Genomic DNA, 27,021 nt, shown 5'->3' with positions numbered 1-27,021 from the left:
TTCACATATGAAACATATCTATTGTATTCCAACATGTTATCTCTGTTGGTATAGCTATGGTATTGTTCATAGCATCTGACACAAAATGACTAGGAAAAACTACTTTGATGTGCCTAGGTTGTCCCTTTGCAGACTTGTATTCAGCTCTTCTAGAATGAGAAGCTCAGTGTAGTTTTATTTCCCAAACTACCACACTTTCTATGTAAGAAACAATCTGCACTTGATTGCCAACAGAGAGGGCATTAAGGTGGTAACTGTAAGAAAAAGCAGTTATGTCAGAATGTGGTTTGAAGGTGCTGGAGCTGCCTGCTGAGCAAAAATGCTTGTCAGCTGGAGCTGCCTGCAGTAGCAAAAATGCTTTTGTCTCACTGGAGTTTTATTTTTTTTCTTTTAAATAAGGGAGCAAAAAATAGTTTCCAGAAAAAATCTGCCCTGAGGTGAGTAAATAATGGAACTAACCTGGACATACTTGAATATGTGATAAACTGGACAGTAGGACAAAAGAAAAATTGTTGCTTTAATAATGCAGACATGCCATGGGGGTAGAATAGCTGTGCTCTTGGAGGAGCTGAGTGCTATCAAAAGCATGAAAACTGGTCTGTACTGCATGTCCAGTTTTGGAGCAAAGTAGTTGTGCTGTGAAGATGCAAGTCTGGCAAATTGCTTTAAAACAATTTTGTTTAAAAACTAACAATGTCAGTAAACATAATCTCATTTTAAGTGCCTTTACATCTAGCTTTATAACTGTTCCTCCAGTATTTAAGCTAGTATATGCTAGACATTTCAGAGAGACTTTAGAATTAATGTATTATGATAGCTGCTTTTAAGCTTATTTAGAAAAATAATCTTTATGAAAGCAGATCAAATACAGTAAAAGGATACTATGTCTCCAAGGTTTTTGTGATTTTTGGTAGCAGTGTGTTGCAACAGGTGGGTAAAGAATTTTGTGTCTTAGTCTTTTTTTTTTTTTTTTTTTTTAAAGACTGAGGCTGAATAATCTCCAGGAATGCTAAAAAAGGGTGTCTACTTTTAGAAAACTGGAAAATGAACTTTTTTATGTACTAGAAGTTATAATTTAACAAAGTCCATTGCCTGGTATGGTGATAATACTGCATGATGTACCTTTTGAAGCTGGGAAACAGTGTCTGTCTGTCGGCATAACCACAAGAGGAGTTGGAATATCTGATTAGGATACATGAGGTTAGCAAATGTTCATCCTTCTTTTTATTATAATTAATCATTTTTATTAATAAAGTTTTTTGGGGTTTTTTTTTGTTTTGTTTTTTTTTTTTTTTAGGAATTTGTTTACCAGAAAGCAAAGTGCAAGATTTGAAAAACAAAATGATGTGCGATGGAAGTTATTTGGAAAAGTACCTCTTGGAGAAAACTTACAGAAAGACCCAAAGAAAATGCAAAAGGTATTTGTTTAATTCTGTGTTAAGATGAATGATAAATGAAGAAGCCAGTTAAGTTTATGATCTGTATATAGAACTGTGCAGCCTGTTTGGGTTGCATACAATTTACCAGAAAAGGCTCTTTGTTGAAATTGTACTTGTGTTACAACAGTGCTGTTCAGAAGAATGTGCTCTACTTGGTCATTACCCTGAGTACATGAGGCATGAAGAGCCTTCCCTAGTGTGTCATAAGAGAATAAAATCCTAAGCAAAACTCACTTTTTTTCAACATTGTTGAAAGCAACATTGCAGAGAACTGGTTCTACTACAGATAAACCCAAGCTCTTGGCTAGTGAATCAAATGATTTGCCTTTCCAATGGGGAAAAATCTTGTGAAATCCAGCCATGTGGTCAGTAGTTCATGAGCTGCTCTTTCAGTGATGGGAAAACAGCCTCTTTCAATTTGTCTGACATGATCTAGGATTTTTGGATTGAATGTAGCCTTTTTATGTCTTTGGAGCTTTTTCTGTATTTCAGTTATCACTTCCTTGTTAAAATGACTGTGGGAATAGTAATGTTTGCATGGAAAGAGACCATGTAGTAAAACTTCAAAATCAGCTGCTATGTGAAACGCAAATGGTGATTTGAAGGATTGTGCTGCTTAATTCAGGGTAAAGTATTCTAGAAATCTACATCATGTGACTGTTCTTAGCTGTAGTTAGGCTGTTAAGTAAAAATGAGGCAGCTTTTTGAACTTGTCGCTGTACTCAACCATTTAGACTTTATCTATAACTTGTCTTGATACAATTAATAATTCTGAAGTGTTCACCAAAGATTTTTGATGATAAAATTGAAGAGGTTGCATTTTGAATAAGTGAAGTATTGAATTGAATTGAATAAGTGCAGTACTATGACATTTAGCAGTGTATTTTATTGTAGTGCCTGTTCTTTAATAAGTGGGTAAATAATTTCTTAATGTTTTGTCGTTGCTGGTGCTATGAATATTTTTCCTTTGCATCCAAACTATTTTAAATTGCAGCTTTGAATGGTGGTATTAAATTTTTTACAAGACAGTCACTATTAAGTTATTATGTGGTATGGCATCCAACCATTAGTGAGTTTCTGGCAAAATTGCAGTCTAAAACAATTGTCTCCAGTGCCTCTTGGGTAACAATAACTAATCTTTCCTAAATGATTTGGTATTTTTTGAAGTTATTTTTGACATGTAGACTTGGAGTCATGAATAGTGCTGTAAGTCACTAATTGAGCCTCACCAGCATCTAAAAGCACAGTTGATTTAGGTGACCCCTCACCAAAATAGTAGTTAGGCTCTTTGAGCACATGAGCCTTTTCTCAAGCCCTGTAAAAACTCTTCTGACAGCACTCACTTCTCCAAAAAGTGTATCCAACATAGCATCACACTGTATTTTGACAATGTAGGTATTAAAATCACTCCAGCTAAGATGTTGCTTGCCCTGTTTTTAATGCTGGAAATATAAGTGAGCTTTAGTCTTCTGATGAAGAAGCAGTATTGGTATATGCTCAGGCTGGGTTGCTTTACTGGGTTACTGAAAACTTTTATATAGTTTTTATCCAGTTAAATGTTTCAAATCTTAAAAGCTGTCAGGATGAGTAATTTTGGAGAAGCTGGAAGTGCATTTGCAATGGAGGTTTGCATTATTAATTTTTTATATCAGTTCTCTTCAGGAATTCTACTTGAGCAGAACTGGTTATGCCAGTTGCTTTTGCAGTTGATGTTTGAAAATGTACTAGGTCAGATGACAGCAACTCACCAAAAATAACCACCAAAGTTAAAATCTCTCCTTGTAGACTGTAGAACTGAACTAGGCTTTGCAGCCACTGTTTCTTTTAGAAACTCTTTTCAAGCTTGGCAAGCACAGAAATATATGTAAATACCATTTATAAATACCATTTATTTGCAACAGCTTCTCTCCCCCTAGTTTTGTTAATGAATGCTCTTCAAAAGAAATTTGTTTAAACATTCAAGAAGAGATAACCAATGTATCACTTGGTTGTCTCCCTCATGTGATCTGTCTTCACAGAACTTGTTTGCATGTGGCCAGTCAAGATTTTGTGTATTAAGAGTAAGGCCAGAGGAAAGAGGAAAACCAGATTTTGGCTGTAGTCTAGCGACATGTTACAGCTTTCTTTCCCAGTGAAATTAAATTACTTTTTTTAAAATTAGTCTATTTGTTTTAATTTTCTTTTCTATAATAGCAAAATCCACTTTTAATCAGCAAGTTTGAAAGTTTTTTCCCATCCAAGTGTGCTTTGACCCTATGAGGGTTGTACAATTTAACTTTCACTATGAATTCCAATAAGAGCTCAATGGAATATCTTCATATTTTTAAGTATCAGCATTGATAAAATTCAGCACATATAACACTTTGGGCCTTTCAATTACAGCCTTTACTCAAAATTTCAGGTCTAAATATTTTATGATCTCCTTTGCTGATATTTCATGTTGGAATATTTCAAAATTTTAAGGGCAGTTCATTAATAATTAAAAATAACCATGATTTTTGACTTGGGGATTGTAATTTTCCCAAATGTTTTTCTGTAATGAATAGGATATGGTTATATGTGAAGGGTCAGCATTCCAGTCAATTAAAATCAGTTGTATTGAAGAGGCTCACTCTGCACAACATGATAAAGTGAAAATGAGCTCTTGAAACAGGAAAATAATTTTCTTAGCTTGCAGGTGATGGATGAACAGTAAAGCTTATAACATTACTGTAGAAAAAACTTTGTAAGATGAGTTGGGTTAATTATAATTCAATTCAATTTTCACTTGATTTAAACTATAATCCTAGTTGATGAAGTCAAGTGATTTTATCGAAGTTTATTTTCTGGCTTGGATGTGTTAGAAAAGAGTTTCAAAGCAACAGCACCTAGCAAGAAATATGGAAAGAATTTACTACAACCCATGCTTGAGGCAGACAGTGATGAAATCTGCCATTGCAAGCAGTGCCTTTTCTGCAGGTTATACAAAGAGCCGAGTCCCCAGCGTGCTGCTGGAGGTTCAGGCGCAGCTCCGTGTGCCCAGCAGTGCGGCTGGAGGCTGTGCAGCGCAGCGCGGGGAGCCGCTGCCTCGCCTTCCGCATCCCCACATCTGCAGCCTCTGCTGCTGCCGGCCCGGCTAAAAATACACAGGCAGCCTTTCTGAGCGCCTGCCCCAGCCCTGCTTTACTGCCTTCACGTGGCCCGTTCGAGGCTTTCACAAGGGAAGTGCTTGGTCCAGGATGCCTGCCAGGAGCTAGAGCTACAGCTCTGGGTAGGGCACTATCCTCTGTTTATACTGAGTTTGTTTCTGGGTAGCCTGAGTAAGTCACTGTCACTGGTGGCTATAGCTGCCAATAGGGCGAGTTTTTGCACATAGACTTCGCTGCCACTTTGAAGCTAGAAACTGTTTAGTTCATTTTTTGTGTTTTGCATGGGAAGTCCAGGGGTGTAAATGAGTCACTTCCTGTGTTCTCTGCTGTTGGGTTCATTTCTATTTGTCAGCCTTCAGAAAGGCAGGATTTAGAGTGGTAGAGTTCCTTTTTTTTTTTTTTTTTTTTAGAAGAAAGTAAGTGCAGTGTAAGAAAGTATAGTTACTGTGGTTAGTCTAACCTATCCCTATTATTATTACATTTATAGAAATAAGTGTAACTTCCTTACTTAATAATTATTAACCCAAAACTTGCTACTTGCTTTAATTCACTGTTCTTTCGTGTCTTTCCTTCTGATCCAGTTATAAATACCTTTATTTTATTGTAATCATGTGTAAAGGGCATCCAACTTTTGTGAGGGTAAATAAAAATAAGTAAAGAAACCTATTATATCAATGATGATGTCCTTTTCTTTTTCCCCAACAAGAGCAGTACTAGAAAGATCATTCAGCAGTTCCAGTGGGCTGTATTAATCTACAAAGAGTGTGTTGCCCTTGTCCTGTCCTGAAAATCACCTGCCTCAAACAAAAATACTATCATATTTAAACAGATTCAGCAAGAGTAGTAGCTTCCATTCACAGTAAATGAAAGGGTGATTTAATACTATGTCAGGATGATTGTTCCTGAGTATTTTAATAATAAAAGCATTTAATATGACCCAGTCAGGTATCATAATCTAGAAGAGTGTAGCTGACAAAGTGCTGCTTTTGATGCTGTTGGAACTACTTCCTATATGTTAACAGCATGTGAAAGTACAGAATATGTTAAAAGCATCAGACAAACAGAAACAGTAAACTTTGAGTATTGGTTTAAATAGCTATGACAAGCTACAACATACTTTTGAAAGGAAGCGAGAGGTTCTTTCCTGCTTTTCCAGATTGAAAGCTTTTGTTTTAGCTTTCTCACTCTCTAGAATGCCTACTAAATTGTGATGATCAAAAGCCCTGGAAGCTGGAGGGATCCTGAAGAGGTGTAGCAGGCCGTGTTGGAGGACAAGTATCTGCTTTCAGGAGTAAATATACTAAATAGAAGTATGAGCTTGGTGAGTTGGTACTGCAGTTGCAAAGTCAGCTGCTGGTCTCTGCTGCAAGCTCTGTTTCAGCGCTGGTGGTATATTTTGGGGGGAAGTGCAGTAACTTTGAAGTTATTGTTGCAATAGGGACAGTTACTTTGTAGCCCAAGTTGATACTTAGCATTAACTGGAATATAAATGCTGATAGCATAAGACTATTTTTAAAATTCAGGAAGCCACAAATTCATGGAAAAATGATTGACTTTTGGGTATCAAGTACACAACTCTTTCTAACCCCAAAATTTCAAAGCCAGAGATTATAACTTTTCAGGACAGCTGATACATCAGTGAAAAATTGTTCTCATTTGTGTTAAAAAAGAATCCATCAAGCAACTGGTATTTGTGTGTCTTCCAGTGCTAATAGAAAGATACTTACACACTTGCTTCTTTGTGTAGTCAGTAAGCTTTTTTCCATGTAGCAACTTTCCACTGGTAACACACAGGAGGCTTTCAGATTCCTCCCCTCCTCCCCCCATGGACTTTTAAATGAAAATAGATGTCTACAGAGAGCAAGCCTGGAGATAATGCCATGTGCCTTTGGCTATTGCATTGCACAAACACTTGGCTAAGCATTGCTGTGAGGCAAAGCTGGCAGTAAATTTTTGAAAACGAGTGTGTAGCCCCTAAAAATTGTTGTGGAACTGCCTGTTCTAACTGGAGACTGGAACATTTCCATTGCTGATAAGTAAAATTGAGAAAGCTTTGCTACACTTCATTGTGCTATTTGTGTGTTAAGCAGAAGCAAATTCCAAAGAAACTTGACCCAAAGATTTTCTTTGTCTGTCTTCCAGTTTATATATCTCAAACTTCATCTAAAATTAAAGAATGGAGGTAGATACAGGTTTTGAAAGACTAATTCTTGCCATACTCACTAGCATCAACAAACAAAGTTGATGTTCTTTAGCTCTGCAAAATGGATGGAGGCACTGTGTGTTACTGGAAACCCTGATGATATGGATGTAAGGAAAAGCTAGACTGATGATTTTTTCTGAAATGTCTTTCTGAAGGAAGACTAGCTAATTTTATGTTCTCATTATCCTTCTCTCTCTGAGGACTCCTGGTCCTATTTTTTGCCTCGATTTTGCTACTATTTTGTCATGCCTGTTAGTACTTTCACCTAATTTTCTTGGGCTCTATTGAGAAGTTGTCACTTGAGCACAACAAAGATCAGTGGAAACAGCTTCATGAATATTAAAGCCTAAAAATAGAAATCACTTTAAATCACACTATGAAGGTATGTTGCCTTCCTTCATATATTACATTTCTATTTGTGTGTAGCTTTAAAAATCTACAATCTCTTCTTGTCAAGACTGAAGTTGTCACAATGTTAAGTTGTGAAGATGATTGTATTCAGGAATATTTACATTTTGATAGAGTTAGGTTTTTGTTTGGTTTTTTTTTTTTTTTTTTTTGTAAAATTAAAGAATGCACAAGGGTCTGGACAAGTGATGAGGGAGAAGATGGTACATGCTATCAGTATGAATACAAAAGAAGCTTTTATAAGGTATGTAAGAAATTTGCTCTAGTAATGGCTTCAAAGGTAATTTCAGGGATCAGAGAAGCAAATGTAGGTGGAAAAAAACACTCAGACGTCCTAATGCAGTAGACTTATTTCCTTATTTTTCTGTAATTTCCAAGGGCAGACAAGCATCAGATTTGAAGAGGTCAGAGACCCTTAAAGATATCCAAATCTTGATAAGGGGGCAAAAGAGAAATTAGCAGAGAGATTTGAAAACAGGGGAGAATTAGAAAATGGTTGAAAGTATCAAGTGAAGTACCTTTCCCTACTCTACTTCCATGTATATGCTGGAGTCATGGAACTAGATACTAATGTGCACACACTTACCTTCAAAGATAACTGTTTGCAAACCAAAACAGCAACTGTGATGTGGAGGGTCTCTGAACAGCATAAAATACAAGTTATGCATTGTAAAGTAGGTGGCATTCCTGGGTAAATACTACAAGGATTGGTATTTGCAACCGATTTGAGAACTTGCAAGATGAAATCTGATACTACTGTGACTCCATTCCTCTATATCCTGGAGTTAACTTGGATTTTTTGGCCGTTTCAGAGTGGTATCAGCATCAGATTGATATGGCATGGAGAGTTCTTTTATTTTAGTGTCTTCCTCAGAATGAGGGGGGCATGATCTGAGTTCTAACATAAACTTCAGCCACAGTAAGAGTGTTATTTGAGACTAGATAGGAAAGGTAAGTTTTCATCTGCAACATAAGCACTAACATGAAATGTCAGAAGAAATAGTTGTTGAGAGATTATTTGGAATGTTATGAGGCTGAGACTATACAGATAATTAAGGTGAAGACATGGGCAGGCATACAGATTAAGTAAAGTTATATTTTCACGTGAAGTCTATATCCAATGGAATTCCAGTCCTTGGAAGTAATGTTTATGGGATATGCTGAAAGCAGGTGTTTATAGCGTTTTATTCTGGCAGATGCTCACAAAAAAATAGCAGTAAAATAGAGCAACCGTTTAGTTTGTATTCTCTTGCTCAGACATTTCCCAGATGCTTGTCCTGCTGGAGGCATTTCTTGCAGATGTTTCCATTTGATTAACAGATGTGCAGATTAAATTGTGTCCTTTGCAGTGTTCTAAACAGGAGAGCATTGTTTTTTTTGTTGTTACTGTGACTCATGTTGGAGTCACTTGTAATAGTACACTGCACAATCTGATTGAATATCCCACTTTTGACAGTAAAAAGCTGTCTATAAGCAACATGGTTGATGATATGCTTTGTCTCTGAGTACTTAAAATATTTTCCTTCCTTTTTTTAAATGAAGCATGTCACTCTATATAACCAATACCCACTTAAATTATTTACATATAGCACAAACGAAATGTGAACCCTGAGGGTGAGAAACATCTGATACACAGCATGTTGAATGACCAGAGGCAACAGAATTCAAAACAGCAAACTTCTATTCTTTCTTGGAAGAATTTACCTGGCCTTGTCCATGCTTAGGTTTTAAATGTTCCTTAATCTAGTGCCTCCATTGCTCAAAATATGATATTGTAAAAATATGTATGTGGAAAAATTGTTAGTAGTCCAGTGGCTGGAGCACAGGAATATAAAACAGAGTATGTGACTTCTTACTCTTTTGCTTTACTCGTAACTTTCTGTAAGATATATGGATTATTTTATTCATTTAACTTTGGTGTGATTGCATGGGATCACATCAGTTGCCAGCCCAGGTTCTGTATCCCTTGTAATCTGAAAGGAAAAGTAGATGCTTCCCAGGGGAAAAGAGGCAAATTTCAGAGTATTTGAAGTGATGCCTACAAATAGTGTAAGGTTTTCCTCACAGCCTGGCCATAGTGTCTTGTCTTATCTTTTACATTGCTTAGGCATTCCTAATTTTTCTAGTATGGAACAGGAGAATACTGTGGTACTAAAGATGAGAAAGATGTCCTGAAGGAAGATAAAACTTAGCACATATGATGTTATTATAGTCATGTCATTGCTGTCTTCTACTCAGGTGTCCTTTCTTTAATGCAAGGTGTTTAAACATATGTGTACACATAGAGAGAGAGCTGTGTAAAGCAAGTAGGGCTGATGATTCTTGAACCATTAATTATTTGTAGAGCTTGGCAGATCACTAAAGTGTACAGGTTAAGCATGCAATTCTGATTTCTCTAGCTGTTAGATCAGTAACTAATAAGTTAATTGCATTTCAGAATAGTTCTGTACTGGTTTTAAAGTTATATAAAAAGTTTCCAAAGAAATTGTTTGAAAGTGTAATATCTGAACTCAGAAGTATTTTTTCTCTGCTAAGTTTTGAAGGATAGTCTCATAATCTAATCTTTACCTGAGGTTTCATTCTTAAATTCTCCTCAAATTCTCTTTGTTTACTGTATAAATAAGGGTCTTCATTAAAATTACTATATTATGGCCCAGTGCCACGTGAAGAATCAGATCTTAGTTTCCCAACCCAAAGATCGTCACAAATTTCACTATCTTGTGAAATCCTGCTGCATATTCTTTCCTTCCTTTTTCCTTTCAAGTTTACATTGTCCCACAGTAGGCATTGCAGAGTAATCAATCTAATGGAACAGAACAAAAGGTGTGGTTTTGTTATCATTTCCCCACTCCAGCATATTGAAAGCCACATGGCTGTGTAATGGTGGCACAGAAATGGTGTGAGGAGCCAGAAGGGGAGTGGGGGGCAGTGAAGTGCTGAATATTAACCATCTGAAATTTGTCTAGTAAACAATTTCATTTAGAAAAGGTAAAAGATTTCAAGATTTCAGGTGGACATGGATTAGACAGTAGACAGTCATGAAACAATGGAAAGGAACATTGAAGCACTGTTGAGATAGTGGTAAGAATTTTTTTTTTTTTTTTTTTTTTTTTTTTGCTTGTGCAATTCTGATCCAGTTCTTATTCCATATGCTGAGTGAGGCCAGCATATGTAGTTAAATCTTGCATATCACTTGTCTAAGTAGTCTCAGGTACTATTGTAAGTGCAATAACCTAAAAATAGTGACTGCTACCAACTGTAACATGTGGCTAGCTGTGGTTTGAGTTGCAGGGAGCACTTCACTTTTCACCCTGCAGGATCTTCCTGTGTCACCAGGCATCCCTCTTTCCTAGTCAGCGCTTTGCAGAAGAGCTGCAATATAATTCTATTTTCAGTGTGAAAGCACAGACATCTACTGCAGGAATATCAGTGCCCACCCAAGGGTGCTCGTCTGCAGGAGCTGCTTTTTGCCTGTGCTAATGGCCATAACTTTGCATGAATGGTTTTTAGATATTTGCGATAACAGTTCATGAGATAAAGCGTTAGCACTGGAGCCCGTAGTGTTTTGCATGAGCTGTGTTGACTTGTGCTCTGACGTGAGATGCTTGGATGGCAGGTGTCTGTAACTAATTGGCTGTGGTGGGAATGAAGCCATGATACTTTTGAGCAGTGAGCTCTTCTGTATTTGGCATCATATTGTTGCATCTGTGAAGTAGATGTGAAGTCACAGGTTGAAAACAATAGCTGATATATAACCTAGCAATTCTGAGAAAATTAGTTAACTCCTGCGAAGCCACCATTTGAAAGCAGAATACTTAAGTGACTGGTTATTTTCAGATCAGTCCTTGCTGATCATTTTGGAATTGAGGATCAGACTTTGATAAAGATCATGAGCAATTCACCCTGGCAGCTGCGTATCACAGTCGGTGATATTTAAGAATATGAAATCCTTAGTGCAGAGCTGAGAAAATGGCAACAGTTGCCGCTGAATAGATAATATTTTAAAATGCAAGTCTACCAAAGATGGAGCCACAGTAACTTGGGTATCTCCACTGAGTTAAATAACAGAGCCATTGGACAAAGGAGATTAAAGCTGATATTCTATCTGAATTGAGGCAAAATGTTTAGCAAGAGGCAATGTGGAACTTGTTCATACTGTAGGAGAGATTTATGTAGCTGTCTCTTAGGGCTGTCACAGGTGGACAGAGCATGAGTGGTACTGAAAAGATGCCTATGCTGTAGGAAGTATTTCAGCACAACACTGCTGCTGTTCCTTCGGCACTGATGTAGGGGTTGATGAGTTTTAGCTGCCCTTGCACTCCGGACAGATACCGAGGCTGTCTCAGCAAGGCACAGCAGCGGGACTCGGTACAAGCAAACGCCTGGCTTAGAGCCAGGGACGCGGCAGTTGGGAGACAATGGAGAGAGATGCCAGTGTTTGAGGAACGGAGCTGCGTCCTAAACCAGCGCCCGTAATGCTGAGCTGACAAAGACTGCGGCTAATGCAGCCGAGCTTGTGCGAGGCTTGGGTTGCCCGTCATGGACTCGGATCTGCACCGGGGCGGCCCGGGAGGCGGGCAGCGTGTGCCAGGCGGAGCCGTGCGTGCCCAGGCAGCGCTGGGCGAGGCGGAGAGCAGCGATGGTGTGCGGCGGCTCCGCGGGTGATTAGCGCGGCTGGCGGGGCGGGGCGCGGCCGGACCCACCCGCGGGAGGCGGCCCGGGCGGGGCGGGCGGGCGGCCCGTGAGGCCGTGCGGGCCCGGGCGGCGGGAGCCAGGCCCGCGCTGCGGGGCGGGCGATGGGGATCCGGCGCCGCCGCCCGTGAGGGACCGCAGCGTTCATGGTGAGCGGGGCGGCTGCGGGGCGCGGGGGAGGCGGCAGGGGCGGGCTGGGACTTGAACGTGCGTCGGTGAACCCGGCCTCGTCCGCTTCTCAGTCGCCTCACCGAGTCCGGGCAGAAGCGGCTCGCCGGGAAGAGGATTCTCTTTGTGCGTGGCGAGACTCCGCCGGGATGGAAGGCGGCGGCTGCGGCACCGCCGTGCCGGGTGTTGGGGGTGTCGGAGCATGGGGGATGCAGGCTGGACCCCCGGCGGTGCCGGCCATCCCTCCTGCCCCGCAGTGCTGCCGCCCGTGGAGCCTGGTGCCGCTCCGGCACCCTGCATGCATATTTCATATGCGCCTTTGTCAGAAAGTGGCTGCCTTTAAACACGCAGGGCCAAAACAAGATGACCTTGATGGAGCAGTTTCTGTTATTGTAGGTTCAGTTCTGCTGTGCAGCTCCTGCTTGGGGAGGCTCGGGGCGTGTGGGAAGTCACACAGCGCTCTCCGGGTAGAGCAGTTGGTCCTTCGGCGCTTGCCCTGTGTTCCAGAGGGTTATTTGCGTCTCTCGGTAGAGATTGTTGAGGTTCTCTTTGTATGTTGGCTTGTCTTTCTTGAAGAATCGCAGAGGATCACCACAGTCAGAGCTTCTTGCATCTTAACTGTAAAGCTGTCAGGTTCCACCCAGAATTAAACTTGGTTTTGGGAGGCGTGTTTCTTTGTTTGGTTTGAATTATTTAAATCAGTGCTGTAATCTACAGCATGCTCTTATAGAACATCTTCAAATCCTAGTTCAGCTCTTGGGAACAGCTAAAGGTGAAACCTGGAAGAAAGCCTAAATTATCCCAGTGATAAAGCTAAATTTTAAATCATGAACAGTCAACTTATCCCAAGTTGATCCTAAAATTAACTTGCAACCATATCAGGTTAGTAACCCTTAATTGCAGCATAGCATTTAAACAGATCCGGAGTTATTTGTACCCGTGAGAGATTTGAGTCTGGCTTAAAAGGAAAAGCTTAAAATGAGCTATTGTGTAGCTCAGCCTATTGCAGTATGCCTGTATGTGCAAATACTTGTATTTGCTCAGTCAGCAGATACTCTTAATATGAGTTTGTGGAGTCTTCAGTGTGTTTCATTGCTGTATCATATGTTGTGCTCTGAAATTGCATTATCTTCTCACTGGAGTAAAAGATAATTTTAATCAACTTTTGTTTTCTGTGAATTTTGGGGCATTTGGTTTTTGTGGTTTTTTTGGGAGGAACTGGGGTGGGAGGTTTCATTTGGTTGGGTTTTTTTTAATTTTCTCTAATTAAAAAGTAGTCTTGTAGATAATATCACCAGAGGACATTTCTATTCTTTTTTGGCTACCACTGAAAAAGATGAAATTGCTACAAAGGAATCATACTTGTAATCTGATCAAATGTGCCACTCCCATTTTTGTGCTGGTCTAGCTTTTTACTGTCGGGTAGTGCTGAGTAGAACACCAGTGAATACTTGCTGAAATGCAGGGTGGGCTTTGGCTCTTTTGAGAGGTTTGCGTAATTGTGCTGATACTGTAACTAGCTATCCATATTTAGAAATAAAGCATTTTCTTAACCAAGAAATTCTTGTAAGGAGATGCGTAGTGCTGGTATACAGGATTTTGTGCTTAGCTGAAAGGAATTTCCAAGTAAATTTGGATGTACAGAAAAAAACTCCCATTGCAGCACAGTGTGGACATTCTTTTCTCACTTTTCAAAAGCAATTTTGCTCTCCAGTTGGGTATGGTGAAAGAAGACCCTGAATATAATTTTCATAAGTCAAAATTAAGCAGCTTTTCTGGAACTTCTACTATAATAAACATTGGGTGCATATGTTTTCATGTCAAATTCTGGGATGCTTTAAGGGAGTAAGAGAGGTTAATATTTGACTATGTTAATTTGTCCTTACTCCTTAAAAAAAATCAGTCTCCTAATAGAAGGTGGGAGAAGGAAAAGCCATTTGCTTCATTCCTATCAGCACAGCAGATTTACTCTGCAGCTGGTGCAGCTGAAGCCCTTTATGATGGTGCACTTACACACTGGTCGCTCTCAGTTGTTTGCTGATGCAAGTGACCAGTGTAAGACTTCTGCCTGTGCTTTCTAAATATGCTCTCTATCTCAATACTTTTTTTACAGCATTTTTTACTTATTTTTTTCTGAATTTTTTTTTTAGTGAATGGTTTTGTCAGCATGAGCACTGTCCCGTTACTTGACAAAGCTAACTACTAGTCTGTAGTTTAAATGCATTTTCCTTGGTTCTTTTCCTTGTTTTAAAACTGATGTCATGCATAGCAGTATTAACTGGTATTAATGAGCCAGACATTCCAAATTCGTGACCATGTTTCCTATTACAGCAATGTAGTCATCATAGGATTGATTTTTTGAGGCAGTGCCCAGTTAATAGACAAGGAAAAATAAGGATTTTCTTTGTCCTGAGGGCTGCACAGACCTCTACCCATGAGTCCCACAGAAGTAGTTTGAACTAGGATTGAACCATACAACACAGAGTAAAAGACCAAGGCTGTGCTGGTCCACATTCATTGCATCATATCTTTTTTTCATTCATCCCCTTTTTTGAGGTGTGGTTGCAGATGGCCTTTCTGGAAGGGGTGGATCCTGTTTTAGTTGCTGAATGAATCTCATTGTGCTGGAAATGTATCTATTGCTGAAGGAAGTTTGGATGAGATAGAGAGGTTAGGTTGAGAGAGAAAGCAGAACTATCTGAGGAACTTCTTGTGCTAGCAGGAAAAGGTCTATGGCTGGAACATTCTTCATCGTGTTCATTGACAGTGTACATTGTGTTTTTCTATATTTTATTTTAATAGAGATGGTATCAAAAAGCTATGCATGAAAGCCTTTGAGTTTTGGAAGTAGCAAGAATAATTTTAAAGTTGAATGTACAAGTAACTGTAATGTGGATGTAATTTTCCATAGGACTGTTTGACCATGTTTGTTTGTGTATCACTGATACTTTGTATTCTTGATGTTTGCTGTAATACTTCAAGCACTGAAGTAGATGGAAGTTGTGTAAAGGTAGTTTTATCCCATTAGGTCATGCTTTTAGTGTACTTTTTTTTTGAACCAGTGTTTGTAGGAAAAGTAAAGATAAAATGGTACCTGAATGCCTAGTCCTCTCCTGTAGGTCATGGTGATACAGTAATTAAGGGTAGAAGGACCTCTGAGGGACTAACTCTCCTCTCAGGACAGAGTCTACTTAAATCAGGTTCTCAGGGCTCATTCACCTGAGCTTTGAATGCTTTCAGGGTCAGGAGTTCTGTCACATCTCAGGCGACTTGTCCCAGTGCTCACCTCCCTTCCCTACAAAGCCTTTTCCTCTGGAGCCTGAGCAAGCCTGGTTCCCTTTGCCTCTCTTCATGTGGCTTCATTGCTCCACACCCTGACATCTCAATGCCTCTTTGCTAGTCTTGCTCCAGTGTGTGCCAGTGTCTGAGTACACAGTTATGTCTATTGTGATTTAGGATTGTGCAAGGTGTTGTACCAAAGGTGGATTTTCTGTCTAACAACTGATTTTAACCTTTTTTTTTGTCTCCCCATTGTTGAGCTGTTGCATATGAAAACAGCTTGCATTGGAGAAATCTTACAATGAGATTGTAAGAAATGGAGCTTGTGGTAATTTTTGATTTTAATTTCAAAATCATGTAAGTAAAAAAAAAATTAAATAGGTCCTATTTTTGTACTTCAGATAGTGTCTGCTGTTTGTAAACTCCTTAGTAATACTTTGTAAAAGCAGGCTAGAGGAACTTGAGATGTTTTTACAAATAGAAAGAATGGAAAAAACATCACTCACTCAAAGACTCACTCCTGAAGAAAAATTTTGTCATTGTTTTCCATGTTGATGTTGCTCTAGCTGAAAAGCTTCAAAGGGACAGCAGTAGGGCTGAGATGTGAAAGCGTTATCTTGAAGACTTTTTTAGATCCCTTTTTAAATTCTCGAGTGTATCATCTTGGTGCTTTCCACTCCTGTAAGTTTCCCTGTCTTTTTCTTCTCTAGGAATATGAAGAAAAAACTGGACGAGCTCAGAGACCACTCTCTCCTAAACAGAATGTGAGGAAGAATCTTGATTTTGAACCACTCTCCACAACAGCACTTATTTTAGAGGACCGACCAGCGTAAGTTTTGAAAGTGCCACAGTGAAGGTCTCTCTAAAATTAACCTAGAAAAAATTTTCTAACTCAGTGTATTTGCTTACTCTTAACTTCAATGGATTATTTAAAATCTAAAGTAGATTTTTTTTCAGACTAGTGAATATAAAATTGGGTTGATTATGAGAAAAATTATTCAAACAGAAGGAACTTTATTTTATAATAAAAGCAATGACTTTTTTTGAAGGTAGTTTATTAGGATAGCAGAGCTTTAGTTTTGAGTAATTCTACCTCCTAAACATGATTAAGTGATTTTTATTTTCCGTGAGAGAACCTAAGCATAAAAACAAAGCTGATGTATGCTAAAGAAATTGAAAAGCAAGAATACAGTGTCCTGTTTACACAGAGAAAGACCACACCTCCATAAATAATGAAACAGTTTACTGATTGCTCTGCAGTGAGTTCAGCATCACATTTTAAGGGTTGTCAAGCACTTGATGAGTTGTTTCATACTTTTTACTGCAAGGAGATTTTTGCATGTGCAGACTGACTCCAAAGCAATTTACCAGCAGCTGCTTTACCTTGTTTTTCTCCTGAATTACATGAATTCAGTCATGCTTAGTCAATTTCTGATTATGAATGTGATCTGGCTTTATGGGCATGACATCTGCATTTTTAGTATAGCTGTGCGTTGGTGTGAAGAGCTGGCATAACACAGATCTGTGTTTCCATCAACAAACCTGCAGGAAAAATGCTCATATCAAAGGAGTCTATTTGTAGGATTACTTAAGCAACTTTCTAGCTTGACTGATGGACTGTGTGGCAAGATACTGGGAGATGTAGAAAATTTTTACAGCAGGCTTTATTTTGTACAACTGGAAAGAAAGCATACTAGCTTGTCTGTTGTATTTAAAATCAGTCTGTTAAAAATATCTTTATTTTTGGGGATAATCTGAGTAGTATGGTGTTCAGATAGATGGAATTAGTGTTACATTACAGGAAAATGTTCAGATTTTGTTTTCCTACTGTTGGTAGAGTAAGGAACTTCTAGTAGAGAGGTATTTTTAAAATTAAAGACAATTGAAACATTCTTTTCTCTAATGGGAGAACTGCTCTGGACAGCAGTACTGTCATCTCACTCTCACTAAGGAATCTTTTTTAATTGTTTACCTATAGTTTGCATACTATTTTTTTATGTTTACCTATTAAGCTTTGAGTAGTTTCTTTTTTAAGGCTTCAGAAGAAAACTGGAGTGAGATTATTTTATTTTTTAAATACCTGCTCTTGATTTCACACTGATTTGTAGGGCTTAGGTAAAAATTCATAGTAAGAAATCAATAAATATTCCATAGTGCCTCTAGCTTCAACTGGAAAAAATATTAGTTGAATTTAATAGGTACTAAATATCATCTCACATGTGTGTTGGTGATGTTAAAACATAGGGCAAATAGTTTGAGTAGTGGAATTTAAGTTAGCAAAACTTGACTTATTTAATCTGGTTTTCCTTTCCAAACTTCCCCTAACTTAAATAATTTCTAAAGACTTGGATTTAAAAAAAGATGCAGATGGATTTACCAAAGTGAAACGGGAAAAAGAATAGATTGGTCTCTGTGGTTAAGAAACCAACATTTCACCAATGTGAAAATTTACTTTCGTTTTTCTAGTGACAATCCCGATTTGGAAAAATACTCATAGGCCAGTATCTCATGGTTGTGTGTACATTGCAGACTGTGATTACATAAATAATAATGCATGCTAGCTATTAATGGTGTTGGGGGCTGTCACCTGCCTGATGTGTGACACCTTACAGGAATGAAAGTGAATTTTTGCTTAGCTTTTCTATTAACCAAAGATAACAACTGTTCTAGGAATATAATTCAGTGTTCTACAATATGGAGGAACAAAATAGTTAGTCGTTTCCTGTTTTGATGTTTTGCTGGTCCTGTAGTTGTAAGAGATACGTATGGTTATGTTATTTACAAATATGATTAGCTGAAAGGTCATGTGAACATATGCATTTGTATGGCAGAGTCTTAATCACAAATGAAAATGTTTTGTTAGTATTAATAAGTGGAGAATAGTGAGGATGTATGCTACTTGTTGGTCTGGAAGAGTGGGAAAGAAGTTAAGTCTTTAAAATAAAAATGAGGTTTCAGAGAGCAGAGGGAAAAGGCTGGGTTAGGGAGTCATTGTGTGTGGGTGAAGAAAGTTGTGGGTGTAACTGTTAGACAAGGTGAACAGTAAGAAAGAGTACAATCCTGTATCTTAGCAGTTCAAATCTAAACCAGTCAGCTTTGTATATACCACTATATTCTCTTTAGGAAGATCAGCCTGTGTGTTCAGTTGGTTTAATAATAAAAATGCTGAAATTACCAAATGTAAGGAAATTACTCAGCGTATTTTATGTATAAACGTAGTCATGGCTGGTCAGTGTTCTTCCCTTCTGCTGACTCTGGCAAAAAAATGATTCTTTCCAAGGATCTGTTGTTCTGCTCTTTGACTGGTTATTTTGACAAGAAACAGAGTGTGCTTTTCGTTTAGAAGTGTCTAGAATTTTATTTAGACAGTCATGCTAACTTGTAACTATTTTTTTTTTTTTTTTTTTTTTTTTAGGAATCTTCCTGCAAAACCAGCAGAAGAAGCTCAGAAACACAGGCAACAGTACGAAGAAATGGTAGTTCAAGCAAAAAAAAGAGGTGATGGGATTTCTTGTCTTCAAAGAAGAAAAATATAGGGGTATTTCTAAACCTGGAATGCACTTGTGTCAGCCTGTTGCTCTGTAATGTGAGGGATCTGTGCCTCCTCTTAAAGAACCATCACTCCCAAGAGAGAAGAGCAAAGGTAGTTTTGTTGAAAAGCCCAGCCCCAAGCTGAAAAGAAAATGGTCCTAAAATCCAGCAGGAAATAATTTTTTAATCTGTAACTCTTAAATGAGTGGCATCTATTTGTGGGTTTAAAAACTTAGTAGTATATTGAAGTAGATTGTTAATCAAATTAGTGAAGACTGGACTTAAAACTGCAGGATATTTATCAGTTTCATGCTGGAAACAACCTTTTCAGGCTGTAGCACATAAACACATAATTTTCCACATAGGAAAATGTACGCAATTATGTTCATTTGATAATCTCTCACTTAAAATTTACAGCTTTCTCAGGGATTTATTCAATTTCTTGCCTGATGTTTTTCACAGAAGTGTCTTAGTAACACTGTACCATGAACATGAGGTAGAGGGTGATGGTAGTGGTTTCTTTTGGCTGATGTTTTTGACCATCTGGGTTTTCTAATTAAAAACAAGCATTGCAGTAATAGGAGATTCTGACTTGAGTTTTGCATCCAGTGGGAGCTACGGGAAATATTTTTTTCCAGCTGGCGAGACTCTTGAGCTGTATGAAACAGTGAAAAGGGTATATGAACACAGGACTTACTTGCATTCTGCAGCTGACAGACTAACAGAGGTATCCTCTTGTGATTTTGGACATCATACACCCACCAGGAAATTCTGACTTCATGTGACTCCTATTCAATATATCTACTACTGTATGTGTAGTCTAAAGGAGTTTCCCTGTTCTTTCTTTGCAGGTAGGGTGGGTGCGTTGGGGAAAATGGGATGATTGTTAGGCAGTGGACCAGGTCCTTGTGCTGTCTTCATGGAACTGAGTATGTGATTCTGTCCTGACAAATACCATGACAAACCCATTTTCCCTAAAGCCACTCCAGATGAACAGCTTTGCAGAGTGATACATTGTCTAGAGGTCAGGAGATCAAAGACTATAAACACCCTGTTGTTGGTTAGAGAAAAATTGAAAGCCTGCATTTCAGCAGGCTTGCAAAGAACTTGTATCAAAGCTGAAAACATTATGAGGCAGTTGCTATGGTTCTTCTCAGGCACAGCTTCTGTGGGGCTTTAAAATGGACCCATCAGGTAGAATGTTTCTTTTCCAAAGACCCTGTTCATCATACTGCTGTTCTACTGTGAGTTCTGCTTGCCTGGTGAGCACCTCCTCATACTGTAGGCAGCATGTGAATGCACACCCATGTTGTGCTGCAGAGACTGCCTGCATTTGTCTAACAAAATTGCCGGTGGAAAAAGCAGTAGTTGATAATGCAGGAAGAAAATACTGAGTGGTAATTCTAAACTGCAAAATACAATTAAACTAGAACATGAAATATGTTTTCTTGTTAGTGAACTGAAGGTTTCTATTTAAGATGTGTAACATTTAGATTATCCATATGTGAAGTAGCATAAAAAATGTGCCTCTTGTGATTTCTTGACAGTATACCTAAATTGTAATAGAAGAATGAACACAAAATAAAAATTTGTGTTCATTTTGTCTGTAGTTTTGAGTCTGCCATAAAAGGGGTGGGGCTTTATTGGGAAATACTCTGACTTGTTCTACTAGGTGAGGCTGTTGGCTGCCTGAAGTGTTAATTAAAAGTTAATAGTGTGGTTAGATTTGAAGAGTCCAAGAAATTATACATTATCTAATTCCCTTTGTCCCATCTGTTGAAAATGAAACTTATAGTTCCAGTTTGTTCTTTATTCACGTTTGCAATCACTGCTCAAGCACTTGCTGTGCTTGGGAAATTTTCATACTTTGGACAGTCCACTGTACTTTAGGGTGAACACAGTGTGCTTTACATGCTGCATAGCCATGACTAACTGAATATTTGGTTTCTGGTTTTATTAACTTAAAAAGGTACTTCCTTTTTTGCAGAGCTTAAAGAAGCCCAGAAGAGAAAGAAACAACTGGAAGAACGCTGTAAACTGGAAGACAGCATCGGCAATGCTGTTTTAACTTGGAACAATGAAATCTTACCCAACTGGGAAACTATGTAAGACAGTATGTTATATTGAGTTTTAATTAAAAATTGCAGTCTATATCCTGAAAAGAACTTGCAAAATTAGGAAGCATAATTTCTAAATGGTCTTGGAAGCTTTTGTTAGGAAATCATTCTTGGACAGCTGCAAAAAAAATAAGCAACATCTTTATTTCTACAAGGTGGTTGGAAGTAATGCGGTGCTAAATCTTACTTGTCTTTAATCAGGGCTCAAGATACTCAGAAACAGAAGCACTGAGGAATGATGTGGTAGAGAGTGTAAAAGCATAAGGCATGGTACTTGAACATCATTCATTTATCAGAAATGAGCTTTCCTTGACTGTTTGAGCAGTTAATGTAACATCAATGTGGATAAAAGTATGGGAGTGGTTTATGAAGCCTCTTTCCAGAATGGAATACATGCTGGGATAATCAAATGTTGGAAAAAGAAATAGGGAAAAAGTTATTTATATAAAGTGCTAGAAGATTTCCTCCAAAGGCATGGGACAGGCAATTGATGAAGTACCTTGGTGGAGTTTGCTAGTTTTCCTAAAAAAAAAACAAAGCAGCTCTCAGTGCTCCAAATACAGCCACCACAGCAACATAGACTGTAAACCAACAGCACTCAGAATTGCAGTTTGCTTAACAATGGAATTCAGTTATCCTGGGAATATATATTAACAGTATGGACAGAATTTGTTGGAAAATGTGTTTCTGGAAAACTGAAGTATAATAAACAAAATCTAAACAAATTGTAGATTTACATGTTTGCCTTTAGTATTTGAAGATGCATCTGTTATGGTTGTTGTAAAAATTAGGTCACCTTTTCCTTTATTGGTTTATAAATTCGTAAGTTCCCCAGTGTTTCACTGTTTTACATTTTAGTTTTTAGACTCTGCTGAAAGATAAACGTTGTGGTTTTAGCACTTTTCATTGGTGTTTAGGTGCTATTTTGTTCCTCCTGCTGGGCTCTCAGATTGCTGAACATCCACTGTATCTATTTCAAAGCCTGTTTTCTGTTAAAAGTTGTTTTAAGCTCCTGCCTAAAAGTTAGTGCTTTTCACATCTTCATGCATTTTTCCAGAGGCACAGAACTGCAATGGTAGGTGGGAAGCTGCATGTCTTTGCACAGCAGGTGATGACAGTGGGCAGACTTCCATAATTTATTCCTGTGTTTAGTCTTGTATAGAGCTGTCCAGTCTTTAGCATAGGTAATGGCATAGAGTGGACTTCCTTTCCATTTGTTTACTTTTTTCCCATGATTTTTGCTAATGAAGTGTGGCTTCAGATTATGTGTGTTGTGATTGCCGTGCTTCTGTCAATATAAAGCCATTACATTGGAAGGAAGATTTCCTTTGCAGTTCAAAGCAGAATAGTACTAAAGAATGGGTATGTGCAAATTGTATTTGACTTCTTGGGTCGTTGATGTTCATTTTGGTTTGAATCTCATCAGCAGTGGTAGGAGGATATATTTGCAATTCAGCTGGCAATGAAGTATTTCTTAGACTAATCTGTCTTACTTTGAGCAGGTGCTGTTCCCGTAAAGTCCGAGAGCTGTGGTGGCAGGGCATTCCACCGAGTGTGAGAGGCAAAGTCTGGAGCCTGGCAATTGGAAACGAGTTAAACATCACCCATGGTGAGGCTGCTGGTTTTTTTGATGTTTTTTACAGAGTGAAATAGCATAGGATATTCTTGTATCTGTTGTGGTGTGGGTGAGAGGAAATGTTATCTAATTATGCTTTTCTTGTTCTGCTTTGATGTGTTTTGTTCAAAAATACAGCGTCTTTTAATCTTGTAGCTGTTCTAGGACTGCTGCTGTGAATTGTTTCTGAGTATTGCTGTCACTGTGCCTTGCTTTGATGTTAGATGGAGATGGTCAGAATTAACGACTCAAGTTTTGTTGTTTTTGGGGTTTTTTTTGAAACATAAAATTGTTAATTTTGAAATACCTATGAGTATGTGTATAGTGTGCTTCCTTTGATTTGAAGCAAGACAACAGGTTTTTAAGAAGTTAAAAGACCCTGACAAGATTTGTAATTTGTTTTATGAAAATAGAAATAATCTATTCCTTCTGAGTACAGAAAAATTCAGCTCTTAAAGATTAACATATGTAATTAATTCCAACATGGAAATGTAATAGACTGCCTGTAATCCTGCTGTATTGTGCTGCTTTTCTGGGCATTGCTTAGTTACCTTGGGTGTAATTCTTACATGTAATTTGCTAGATTTTCCTAAGACTGTAATTTTGGACATCAGTGCTCTGCAAGAAAAATCAAATATTTGAACATAAAATGCAACTTGGATTGTCTTTCCTTTTCACTTAATATTAAGTTAGAGGTGAGTGGAACACATCTTTCAAAAATGTAACCCAGTTAGAAGTTCTGCTACTGTTAATGCCTAGGGCAGCATTGCCAATGTGGTGGGTGGTTAATGGACTTGAGTGTGCACATATAGTGGACTTGGTTTTGTGTTTCTCTTTTTTCAGAACTGTATGATATTTGCCTTGCTCGGGCCAAAGAGAAGTGGCGGTCACTTAGTACAGGAGGGGCTGAAGTCGAATGTGAAGGTATGCTTTTTGTAAATGATTTATGCTGTGACAGAATGAGACATTTTGTAAACTAATTCCTTAAAATGAAATCATATATTTTAAACAACAACAAAAAAAATCAGCTATAAAGTTGTGTTCTGGTAAAAAGAAAATGTCTTTTAGTGAAAGCAAGGAATAGCTGTATTTTTCTCAATGAAATTCTGGTGTTGTACAAAACACAATTGTTTGGGTTTTTTTAATAAACAATTTCTGGGTACTGTTCTTATTTTGGTGCAAATTTGTAGGAAAAATATGAATAGTAGTTTGGGGAATGTATTTGAATTGCAACACTAAAATACTTTTCTGCATCTATAGTTTTAGGATTGCAGCTCAGATTAAAGCAGAAAATTGTATTTTAGTCCCTTATTGCAGCTTTGAGCTCAAGTAATTGATATTTCAGAGAGCAGCAGGTTTTTTTTTGGAGATGAAGTAGTTTGAGATTTACTAATTAATTGGAAGAGTTGACTGTGTTGGAGAGATTATGAAACTACATGCAAATGATTGAAATTGCCTTCAGTAAGTAATTATGCTGAGCAGAGAAAAAAAGGAGAACATACGTACTGGCATTTATAAGCAGAAAAATGTTTTTGATTGGAAATTCCCTTTGTCCCCTTGTTCCCTTAATATTGTTTATATCTTAAATAAGATAACATCTAGTATGTTTTCAGTTTCCTCTTGTACTTTATTTTCTGAGTGTAGATGCTCATGTGATTGATGCAAGCATTGCCTAGTGACAGCTTGCTCAGTAAACAGCAGTAGGTAATTCCCAGCTATACAGAACAGGCAGAATACCAATAAGACATCTTGATACCAGAAAGAAGACTAATGATATAGAAAATATACTTGGTATGAGATCTGTTCCAGTTATAGAGAGTGTATTACAGTGTCAGTAACAAGATCTGCAAGACTCAATAAACATGAATCTGAAAGGAGAGCTTTCACAGTAGTAAGGATAGGTGACCTCCATCACAGGCTGCTGCTTTAGGACTTCCCCCTTAGACCACAACTTTTCCACAGAGGCAGCTACTTCAGGATCCGCTGGGAAGCCTTGTTGGGGGTGAGGGGGTCACAAGTTAACAGGCTTCTATCTGGCTAATGATTTATCAGCAGATACAGGAAAAGTGCCTGACCTGGCTTGCCCTGCATTTTTCCCCACTTTGGCTCAAAACATCTTGAGGGTCACTGGGCACTGTACAGTTGCTCTAGGTCAGGACGTACTTTCTGCTTAGCCTGTCTGCTGAATTTGGGGAATTGTTCTGTCTGTGGCCTTATTCCCTAGCATTCACATGAAAATAAATTAACTGTGCAAAGGGTAAACCTTACTGGAAAATACAAACAAGAGCAAGTGTACACTGTCCTTTGTAATAAACATAGTAACTTTGGCTTTTGCAGATGCTGGATTTTCTGCAGCTGACAGAGAAGCAAGCTTGGAGTTAATAAAACTGGATATCTCAAGAACGTTTCCTAGTCTCTGTATATTCCAACAAGTAAGCAATGTTAACTTTTGTCCTGACATCTTGAGGAAATTAAATTTACATAATCTGGCCTGTTCCTTGGTTGGAACAGGCTGTTGAGTTTTGAAGCACACTTGAGAGGATGAAGTTACTAGAGATTGTGGAAAACTAGAAGTAGTCTAGAGGAGAGTAACATCAAAGTGCATACAAAACCCCAAACTGTTTGGTAATCATTGTGATTTATCTAACCTAGTTCATGCTGGCTTCTGTCTAATGAAGTGATGTAGGTGAGTGTTCCAAGGTGAGTGAATCAACACTGCTGGTTATAAATACACAGTAACAGAGAACATCTCAAACAAATGGGACTGGTTGGCCTTTTTTTGGTTTGATGCAAAACTGATTTAACTTGTATGGTTTTGGTGTGCTTTAGTGACTCCATTTAATTGGATTTTGTCCTTTTATGCACAGGTTTAAATTGTGATAAATCAACAATTTTAGGCAAAAAAAATTCTCCCTTTGGAAATTCTCAGTCAGTACTCAGTGCAAGATATAGCAGCTGTTAATAGAAATGTGAAATTCTTTTTAGCTGTTCATGCCCATCTCAATATGCTGTTTCTGTATTATGGCATATTTTTGTTTTGACTCTTTTCTTCTTGGTTGATTTTTGCTCCAGTCTCAGAGGCCGTTATGTGGTTTGCCTTATTGTTCTACTCCTTGGCACTATTGCCAAAGAGCTGCTGAGCTGTAAGGAATCTCTTAGGCTTTCATTCCTATTGTATAAGTATTTAATACCTAATCAATGTATTGGATGAACTGTATGTATTTATAATAAAAGGTGTTTGAAGACTTGTTTCATTTTGTTAGAGTAAAAATTATTTGGAATAGTTCAGCTGTTCCAAGCTACACTGGGAAAGAATGTGTCCTTTCTCAGCAGTAATAGAGACCATCTGTAGCACTGAAGGTTTTTTTAACATGCTTGTTGTATAATCAAATGTATTGTGCTGTTCTTGTTTAATTATAGGGTGGTCCTTACCATGACACGTTGCACAGTATTTTAGGAGCCTATACTTGTTACAGACCTGATGTAGGCTACGTAAGTGAAGAATTTATTTTTTCAGGGGTGGGGAGGGAGATATTTTTTAGGGGGAGGAAGGATTTTATTAATCTGTCATTTTTAGACTAGTATAAATGGGGAATTTGTGTGTGCATTTTTCTATTTCAGTACATGCTTGAGAAGTGTGTATCATTTATTTTGCTAGATTTAAGCTTTTTACAGGTTAAGTAATTGAAAAGTCTTACTTGCACTGAAAAGTACGTAATTTGAAAATTGTAAGACAAGGTATAGTTATATTCTTATTGTTAGTATCAGTCTTACTGAGACTGCTGTTGAATTGAAATGATTGGCATTTCTATGCCTTAGCATTGTGAGTTTCTGGACCAGTCTCTAAAGCAACGCCCATTGGAACTACACAAGCTCAGTCATAGTGTTTGAAGTAGTGATTATGAGAGGACCAAGTAGATTTCATTTAGTTTCTGTATGCAGAGCAGGATTATACACAGTCTTATTCTTTATTCAGGACCAGTTTTAGACAAGGTAAGTGTAGAGAGAGACATTCCCACTTTGTAGGTAGCACATAATGCCTGGCAAGAGCTGCTGAACATGACTGCTGGGAAATGAGACAAAGGGCAGATCAGCTGCTGTGCTTCATGGGGCACAGCAACAACCTGTTGTGTTGGGAAGGAGCTTGTTCCTCAGGTTTGCAGGAATGACAGTCACGCCTTGCTCCATGTGACTCACAATGGCAACACTGCACCCTCAGGGTGAGAGAGGTTTGCCTGGATTCTACAATAGACTTTGTAGGGAAAGGGAACAATATCATGGTCTTATGGTTAATGTAACAAGAGTGTAATGTTAAAATGGTTTTATTTATCAAATGAGTCAGTGCAGTTGTCTTTAACTGCTGGTAGTTTATTGAAAAACAAAAGTACAGGCTTTGTCTCTAGGGTTCAAGTCCAGCTTTCCACAAATAAGGATCTAGATG

General features: G+C 38.2%; 1 protein-coding gene across 2 annotated transcripts in view; it reads left to right on the top strand.

Moving 5' to 3' along the window:
• The window catches only part of TBC1D14 (TBC1 domain family member 14), a 64,919-nt gene that overhangs the window by 20,069 nt on the left and 17,829 nt on the right, over positions 1-27,021 (top strand). The window contains exons 3-10 of one of the 2 annotated variants that reach the window (XM_079307028.1): positions 1,298-1,418; positions 16,028-16,146; positions 18,733-18,815; positions 20,836-20,953; positions 22,468-22,574; positions 23,424-23,504; positions 24,918-25,012; positions 26,001-26,072. In XM_079307028.1, coding sequence (XP_079163154.1) covers positions 1,298-1,418; positions 16,028-16,146; positions 18,733-18,815; positions 20,836-20,953; positions 22,468-22,574; positions 23,424-23,504; positions 24,918-25,012; positions 26,001-26,072 — 796 coding nt within the window. Of the gene's footprint in view, positions 1-1,297; positions 1,419-11,862; positions 12,020-16,027; positions 16,147-18,732; positions 18,816-20,835; positions 20,954-22,467; positions 22,575-23,423; positions 23,505-24,917; positions 25,013-26,000; positions 26,073-27,021 lie in introns of those variants that run through there. The other variant, XM_079307029.1, reaches the window with a different exon arrangement.

The sequence above is a fragment of the Erithacus rubecula genome (assembly GCF_903797595.1).
Source record: "Erithacus rubecula genome assembly, chromosome: 5".
Classification (NCBI taxonomy): domain Eukaryota; kingdom Metazoa; phylum Chordata; class Aves; order Passeriformes; family Muscicapidae; genus Erithacus; species Erithacus rubecula.
This window is presented reverse-complemented; position numbering and strand designations above follow the sequence as displayed.